The sequence below is a fragment of the Sceloporus occidentalis genome, unplaced genomic scaffold (assembly GCF_023333645.1).
Source record: "Sceloporus occidentalis isolate IW3139 unplaced genomic scaffold, rSceOcc1.0.p SCAF_1, whole genome shotgun sequence".
NCBI classification, from domain to species: Eukaryota; Metazoa; Chordata; class Lepidosauria; order Squamata; family Phrynosomatidae; genus Sceloporus; species Sceloporus occidentalis.
The window spans coordinates 149,318,191-149,327,220 of record NW_028316981.1 but is presented as its reverse complement, the minus strand read 5'-3'; the positions used below and the strand labels follow the sequence as shown (position 1 = coordinate 149,327,220).

At 41.5% G+C, this 9,030-nt stretch overlaps 1 protein-coding gene across 1 annotated transcript in view; it reads right to left on the bottom strand.

Moving 5' to 3' along the window:
* Positions 1-1,491: 1,491 nt before the first annotated feature.
* Positions 1,492-9,030, bottom strand: part of CACNG1 (calcium voltage-gated channel auxiliary subunit gamma 1) — a 36,343-nt gene continuing 28,804 nt past the window's right edge. The window contains exons 3-4 of the mRNA XM_089508159.1: positions 4,198-4,335; positions 1,492-3,554 (exon numbers count right to left, since the gene is read on the bottom strand). Of these exons, the coding sequence (XP_089364285.1) occupies positions 3,328-3,554; positions 4,198-4,335 (365 nt within the window). The 3' untranslated portion in view covers positions 1,492-3,327. The remainder of the gene's footprint in view (positions 3,555-4,197; positions 4,336-9,030) is intronic.

The following is a 9,030-nucleotide window of genomic DNA, read 5'->3' as shown; positions in this document are numbered from 1 at the left end:
TTGCATTTTGAACTCAATTTGCAGCAATGGAACTAAGCTAAGGACAAAGGGAGAAAGTGGGAGGAGAGAGAAAATAGGACATTTCAAAATCATCTTGAAAAGTGGGGAAACAGAGGATTAAAAGGGACTGTTCCAGTCAAATTGGGGCAGTTGGAGTGTATGCTGTAGCCAATCGGTGGCCATTGGGGTTGAGGAAACATCTTCACCCAGGCAGTGGCTGAGTGTTATTGTACATGAGGAGAAAGGATTTGCAAAGAGATACTGTGAACCAACTTGTGCAACATCTGAATAAGTCCTTATGTAGGCATATCTCCCATTTACACTAATGTAAACCACTAAGAAGATTCCAACCTGGGATGCAAGCTGATCATTCCTTGATGTGTTCAACAGAATTCTCAAAGGTAAGCCATAATAATGGGTAACTAGTAGTGTAGTACTAGAAGTGTCTGAGGTGGCACTGCAGAATGCTTTTCCCATAGGCACTGCTGTTAAGGTGTCAGTTTCTGTCAAGGACCCTGCAGTTCTTAGTATGGCAGGTCAACTAAAGAAACAAAAAAAGTTCTTTGTGATAAAAGCCAAAATTTGGTAGTACAAAGTGAAACTCTTGGTAAATACAGAGGAAACTGCAAAGCTGAAACAGAGATAAAGAGCCATTCTTAATATTCCCAGAACTCAAAATACCGGCCAGTTTTGTAATTAGTTGTAGGTAGTTGTCTTAGGTTTTATGGCTCCAGTTTGGATTTTCTGTGTATCAAGCTGGCTACTGCTGGACACAGACTTTTTCTATGACCTACTCTTCCTTTGCCTATAAATTGGGTCTTTCACCAACGGATAACCTTTAAAAACTTTACTGGGCAGGCAAGCTTCCACAATCTGATAAGAACTTCTACAAATTAATATGGCATTGTCTCAAGAAGGAAGCCTTGAGCCTCTTGTGCAATTGTAGCATTGTGCAATTAATATGTGCTGCATTGTGTTTTTGGGTAGAGGCACAATACAGCCAATTAGTGGAGATCACAAGCTGTTTCAAACGCTGAGCTGATAAAGATTAACAACAGACTTTTCAAGGTACAGTACTCCACTGTTAAATTATGTTCAGATAGTACATTATATTACAATAATGTTGTTTGTTTAATTGCTACCTCATTACTGTGTCTTATACTGTACTGCAAACTGGATCCAGAGAGCTAGAAGCATCACATTATTTACTCCACCCACAACTAGACACAAAACCACCCACCATAGTTTTGTATTTTGAGAATACTCTGAATACTCTTGTGCCCACTTGTACATCGGAGTGGGCAGTGGGCAGCCCTTGGAATCCTTGAATGCAGCCTCTGAAGCCCTCCAGAAGCTTCCCAAAGCCCCCAGACTAATTTTTTAATGGGAGCAATTTTGGGGTGATCTTCTTTGCCCAAAAAAACACCCAAAATGTGCCTAAATTGCTATGGTTTTCTTCCCCAAACCCTACAACCGCCCCCCCCCCCCGAAACCTCCCTCAAACACCAAAGTGATTGAATAAATTGGTTGATAATTGGCCAAAATGGCTGCCAGAAATGTGTGTGGCCCACCAGGAGAGTGTAGCATAGAAAAATGGCTTCCATCCCCTAAACAGTCTACCCCTGTTGTACATGCTCAAAATGGCTTGTGGAACCTCTGGCTTCAGGAAACCTTGGAGATATGTAGTCCCTTCTTCCATCTAGTTTGAAGCCCAATGCTGTTTGCAAGTCCTAGTTCCAAGATCCTATACCCAAGCAGACTGAAGTGACACCTTGCCTCCTCTACACACTTTTAAAAAACTATGCCACAAATGGTATTAAGTCCTAAAACAGCACATTTCTTTTTCGTCTTACAACGATTTGGGGGCTCTGGCAGGTTGAGAAGTGATGTACAATTACTTTAATTTAAAAAATAGGGGGAAAAAATCCTGAACTAATATCATCCCTTTCTTAGTGAAACATAGTTGCTTCTAATCTGTAAATGTAAGGATATGGAACTAATAGACTTATGGGCAGTGCAATGCACACCATCCCTAACCTCAACAACCAATCATGAGGGATAATGGGAACTGCAGTCCAACAAGATTTGGAGGCACATGTCTTCCTCATTGTTGCTATAAGCAATACCATTAGAAGGATGAGGCCTTGAGGAGGCCACAGCATTTCAACAAGATCAGTGGCTAGAATCTTGTGAGTATGCAACTCTAGCATAAATATAGTTGATTCAAAACAAAACAAAAAATAGCTTCATTTATGTACCACTTCATACTGAACTAACAGTGTCTAAGCGGTTTACAAAGTGTAAGCTAACTGCCCCTAACATTCTGGGTACTCATTTTAGAGACCTCAGAAGGATGCAAGCCTGAGTCGAGCTTGAGCCCTTTGGCAACCTTATGTGAGTTACTCACTTTTCTAGGTGATGCCTAAGTGCCGTCCTTAGTGTGGCGAACCATTTTGCAATAACACACACACATAATCCCCTGCCTCCCTTTGACTCGGAGCGTGGGGAGCTGAACAAAAGTTGCACAATAGGAGAAGCTCATGTCTGTGGTGCCCACTTTGCAAGTGTGGGATCCAGCATAATTAAACTGGCATGCACTGACACTATGCTAAAAATGAATGGGATACTGATCAGTTGCTGACTTTGTAAGCATGATTTCACCATCTTCAGTGTTTCCCCATGCTGTGATATCTTAATGAGTTACCAGTTGACACAAGAACACTATAAAGGCTGTCACAAAACAGCAATATGTTGCAGTATGTTTCAGAAGACTTTTCCATTTCACTGTTATGCAAAACTCATTTTAAAATTATTGTTATTGATGCACTTAATAACATCACATGTTCCACAAAGTGGTAGTAGCGTTATTTACACTTGTTCACTCATCCAGTTTCCCTCCAATGACACACACGGAATCAATGGCTTACGTGGTGACTAGACGTCTCACTTTCACATACCTACATACTTTGCTAATAGTAGGTGGGTGTCCTACTTGGACAACATGGATCTTTCTCTTGGATGGCATACAGTTCAACTGGATGAACACTACCCTTTCCTCAACTATATTAAGAGGATGGTATTGCAAACTGGTGGTGCTACAGACCACAGTTATTTATAAAAGTTGTTAAAGCTGGCAATCGTAACACTCCCCCCCCCAAAAAAAAAAAATTGCTTTGCATTAAACTCCCCTTTGATTCTATAAGCAGGTGTTACCCAAAAATGCTTAAGGAACCATACACTGATTCCAGAGGTCTGTTAAAATATCTATATATAGCTGACCTTCTGGCAATCAAGGGGAATATAATGTTACTTAAGTGGTGGAGTGGCTTAATGCTCTGGCTCAGCATCCATACAAGACTCCCATGGGTTCTGGGGCATGCGAGGCAAGGAGATGAGGAGGAGAGCAACTCCGCAGATGAAGAGCAGGACAAAAGAAGTACAGGCACAGGCAAAAGACCACGAGTAGTAGTACTCAATCCAGGCAGTATCATCGCTGTCCACCATCTTCTTGACAGATTGCCTCATGACTTCCACAGATACGATAATACACAAGCCTGAAAGGGGAGGGTGGGTGGAAATCAAAAAGATCATACAGCTGAATGAAAACATACATCAGAGTCATTACCCGAGAGCTTATTGGTTTATGATTGTGATTCTTTCCAATTGCCTTGCATTGCTGGGAAGTTATAAGAGAGAGAAGGAATGTGCATGCCCTCCCTCTTTGCATTTCCCTATACTATTTCCTTCTTCCTTTCTGTCCACACAAGTAAGTGATAAATGTTTATAGTATCACCCATCTAACTTCTCTGCATGGGGGGAAACACACAATCTCATGGATGTATATCTGCAAAGTAACTTTTCCTGTCTTTGGCTACCAGCTTCCAGAGACCCAAATGAGCGATGGCTGCCCATCTTGTGAAGGCGACCCATGCTGAAACCCACGGAGCCTACACAGGATGACAAGGCGGCTTTACAACTGGAGCCCAATATTTGTGCTTGCTCTTGCTTGCTCTCATAGTTATGAGTAACAAAGCATCTGTGAATGACTCCTCTTACAGAAGTGAACAAGAACTGTTTTCTTGTTTGGCGAACTTGTCATGTTTCCCTCTTCACTAATTTGGTCTTCAGTTTCATCCATTCCTAAATTTGATTCATACCATGAAATTAATATCGCTATAACCACATGGGATGTCCTACCTGAAAAAGTATAAAACATGGAAGCTGGCTTCAGGATATAATCCATCTTTTTCCTGAAGGATAAGAGGACACAAATTGTTCCAATAATGGAAAAAACAACACTGAAGATGGCAATGGCAGCTGCAGAAATGCTGTATTCTGGAAAAAACAAAACACAGTGGAGGAGAGAGGTGACTTCTTGCAAACAATTGTTTCAGGTATGCTGAGGCTGCAGCCTTCACTTAAAATAACAGATCAAAAGGACTACCCCCTCCTAGTATGACAAATGGATAGTTCACAAAGAGAAGGCCATATTGGATAGTCCAAGGCTTTGCTTGTCCAAAGTGTCTATGACAAGAAAGAAAGGATTTGTGGAGGGATTAAATCTTGGGCTGCATCTGCACTGCAGAAATAATCCAGTTTGACATTGCTTGAACTGCCAAGGCTCAGTGCTATGGAGTCCTGGGATTTCTAGTTTGTTGTGGCATCAGAACTCTCTGACAGAGAAGGCTAAATATGTCACAAGCTCCAAATCCCAGAATTCCACAGCACTGAGACATGGTAGATAAAGTGATGTCAAACTGCATTATTTCTGCAGTGCAGATTACACCTCGGTTTGGTGATCAAACAATGAGGAGGAGCTGATCTGTTGTTATTATTATTGTTATTATATTATTTGTATCCCGCTCTTTTCCCAGAACTGGGACTCAGAGTGGTTTCACAATATTAAAAAACAATACTGTACAATATTGTAAAAGTAATACATGTAAACAGAATTAAATTGTTACAATATTAAAATATATTACTTATTAAAAGAATAAAAATACAGTTAAAAAGATTAAAAAAAATTAAAACACTTAAAATGATACAACACCTTATCTGATTTAAAGACCAACTGAAAATAATCTAGGAGACAACACAAACTGCTGGAGCTTCCCCAGTATGAAATAACCCTTGTTGAGCTGTGTAAGACAAGCGAACCAAGTTGCCTGGTACTACATATTGTATTTTTTTTTAGTGCTTCTAGAAAATGAAACCGGGGGGATTTCAGAACCATGATCAGAACCTCTCCACATTGTGTAACTGCTTGATTCCAAACCTATATACAAACACTGGGAATTTGGGAGATCCATTATCTTCAGTACAGGATTCCATCAGTTTGACGATCAAACATTTGTTGCCCCTGCAATGTCCAACAACAACACCAAACTCTACAGGGATTATATTAACCCCCTCTCCTTGCATTTGCCTGTTTTCACCTGTTCCTGAACTGAATAGGATTCTTTTTTCCTTCATAAGTCCTCTTATGAAGACACAGGTCCCTTACTGAATTCTAGAAAATTTGTTTAAAATTCATTAATAAATCCTAATTTGTTTACAGAATTCATGAATGATTTTATATTTCATCACTTTTAATTCATAATTCATCATTTTGATACAATGACACTATTGCTGATTATGCTATTTTAATTCATTACTTGTAGTTTAATGTGGGGTTTGGGGGCATCTATTACAAAGATAAATAATTGCCATGCATACTGCAGGGCACACTCTGGACCTGCTTTCTATGCTGGGTGGGATGATGGTGATCTGGGCATGGAAGAACTTTCTATAGTTCTGTTGTCATGGACTGATCACTTCCTAGTGAGGTTTAGGCTCATTGAGACTCAGAGCTTCTGCATGGATGAAGGGCCAGTTAAGTTGGTCCACCCCAGGAGGCTTATGGATCCAGATCCATTCCTGAGAGCCCTTGGACAGTGCTCTGTTGCCTTGGCAGGTGATCCTGTCAAAGCCTTGGCTGATGTCTGGAATAGGAAAATAGGGTAGTGGACACAATTCCACCAGTGTCCCACCCCATGCAGTGGAGACATGTGAGCCCCTTGGTTCACTGGGGAACTGGCAGTGAAGAGACTACAGCAACAAGGGCAGAAGATCCAGAGTGAATACAAGCTAGAGCTCATTGGAAAGTCTATGGAATGGCAATTGTGGCAGTGAAGAAATTACACTTCTCGGCCACCATTTCATATGCACAGTGTCATCCAGCAGAGCGGTCAGGGGCCTTTTTATACACTGGTCCACAAGAAGGAAACAAAGACAACTCAACAGTCCACTGTGAAGAATTTCAGGGCCTTTTGCAGACAAAGTTGCTTGGATCTGCTTTGATTTGGATGCTGTAGCGTCTGCTCCTAACCTCTGGAATTCCCTTCTGCAAGAAGGAAAACTGGCCTCCTCCCTCTGCTTTCACTGGCAGGCAAACACCTTTTTGTTTAAGCCAGTTTTTAAAAGCAGGCTTTTGTGTAAACTGGGAGGCTTTCTATTGGGGTGTGTGTTATTTATTTATTTTTAACTTTTGTAATATTTTAAAAATAATTTTATACTGTTGTAAATTAATCCCTTTAATTGTTTTTTTAATTTGTATTGCTGGGCTTTGATTTCTTTTGTGAGCCACCTTAGGTCTCACTCTGGGGAAAAGTTGGCATATAAATGAAACAAACAAATAAATAATAATAATTTTAAAATGGGTAAACAAATAATGAGTTAAAGCAAGTAAGCAAATTGGTTTAATAATCTCTTACTATTTAATCTTAATTACTTTGAATGATTCAGTGTCATTGCTTTAGGGTAGCCCTATATTTTCCAAGCATGACCATACTTTATGAAACAGAGCACTAAAATCAATTGTTATGTGCCATCAAGACAACTCCAGTTTGTGGCAACCCTATCACAGATTTTCCTTGGTATGATTTATTCAGAGGTGAGAGAGTGTGATGTGCCCAAGGTGGGACAGACAGTGAGTTTCAATGGCTTAGCAGGCCACTATACCCTGCTGGCTCCTTCTAAAATCTATTGCATGCATAAAATGTGTAGGATATTAGGGACTGTCAGGAAAGCGACCCAGTATTTGAATGCAGAACATGTCCTTTTTTCTGGATTTTATTCCCCTGGCCTCTTTCTTCAAGGTTTTACTCCTCAGTGAACTTTGGTACTAGTGATGGCCTTGGCTTAGAACAGTCATTCCCAAAGTGGGCAGTATGCCCCCCAGGGAGTGGTGGAAGAATCCAGGGGTCAGTGGGGTGGAAAGAGGGCAGTAGGGGGCCGTGAGGGGAAAAGGGGTGGCAGTGGGGGCCTTAAGTCAAAGTATTGGTGTGCAGGAAAGACAAGGGAACCAGCAGCCTTTAAGACCATAGTGAGGATAAAACTTCTTTTCAGGGTCCCCCAAAAACCACTCCACAGCCTCGCGAATCATTTTGTGTGCTGGTGTCTCCCACTCTTTGCCTGGCCATGTGAGTTCTCTACCTTACCGGTGTCTTTCACTAGTAGTGGCAATTGGGAAACTCATGTGAGGGCATTGCTTCTGTGGCTCAGAGTGGCACCATTTGAGGACAGACTGGAAGAAAGACTTAGAGCATATGGTGGTGGGGGAGAAGTGGTGGCAACAAGGAGCTTTCAAATTTGAGACCTGGTTAAGCTTTGTGAGCTTTGCTGGAAGTTGGCTCGCAGGTTGGAGTTGCACTGCTGCTCCTGCTTTCTTTCATCAGACAAGCTGAGAGAAGAGGTAGCAGAAGAAACAATTTTTGTGGGAGAGGACATTTGAAACTGTGGGGCAGACATGTCTCTGGGGAAGGAGTATCTGTGCTTGATTCCTGGAAACAGTCCTTTGTCTTGGAGCAGCTCCTGTAATTAAAATCTCTCCTTTTCCTGGTCCACAGCAGTCTCTAGTCCAGAGCATATGGCCTCTGTAAACTCCCTACATACTCACCACCTGTGCCTTTCTCTACCTCAATGAAGGGTTAGGAGTCCCTTTTCTCTAGGGAGAAGCTTCTCCCTTGCACCTGGTCACCCTGGGAGCAGCAACTGAGCAGTTGGCCTGTCCACACTGGCATTTGCTGCAAGGCTGGCAAAGGTGTGAGACTTCTTGGTTTCTGCTCAGCCATCTGTTCAGTTGCTGCTCTCAGGATTACAGGATGCAAAGGGAGCAGCGACTGGGCAGCCAGTTAAACAGTGACTAAAAAGACTCTCACCTGTGCTGGCTCTATCTGCAAGCCTGGCACCAGCAAGAAGCTTTTTGATCACTGCTCAGCTAGCTGCTTGGTTGCTGCTCCCAAGGTGACTGAGTGCAAAGGGAGCAGCAACCAAGATTGGTTGTTTTGAATTTGCAGTAGAACAGTACACCGTGTGTGTGTGTTAGGGTTGTCACCTAGGAGGAAAGGGGGCGGTAGCCCCAAAAAGTTTGGCGAACACTGACTTAGAGGAAAGCATTTGGAGAGAGCAGGAAGGGCTGTTGAAAGTGGAGTTCCACCCTTCTCTACTGATCAGAATTGTTTTTGTGTTTAAACTGCTCTCCCACATTTAGTTTGGCTCTGATACAAGTAGAAATCACTTGGATGCTGACATACATTTGAGATGCTTCCAAACATCTTTTCAAAATCCTTTTCAGATGGTTTCTGTGCCCTCCCTTTTTTTTTGCAGTGCACTCTTGAGGCTTTTCTCTCAAGTGAAGAACAGTGGAACAGGAGTGGATGATGAGTCTAATTGTGTACAAGTGACTAATAAATGTAAAGAAAGCAGATAGGCACTCTTTCATGCTTTCATAATTTAATATATACATGTTTTGGAACATGCAGTGGAAGGCTTCTGGATAGGAAGTGGAGAAAAATCAGCATTTATACTTTTAGTACTATCAGAGCTTGGAAAGTTATTTTTTTAAAAATAAGGCAGCTTACAAAAATTGGGCAGCTTACAAAAGAAATCAGTTTAAACCTGAGAATACAATTTTAAAAACAATTAAAACCATCACATTTAAAACAATATAAAATTATTTTAAAAGTATACAAGAATGGGAGCAACCACTAA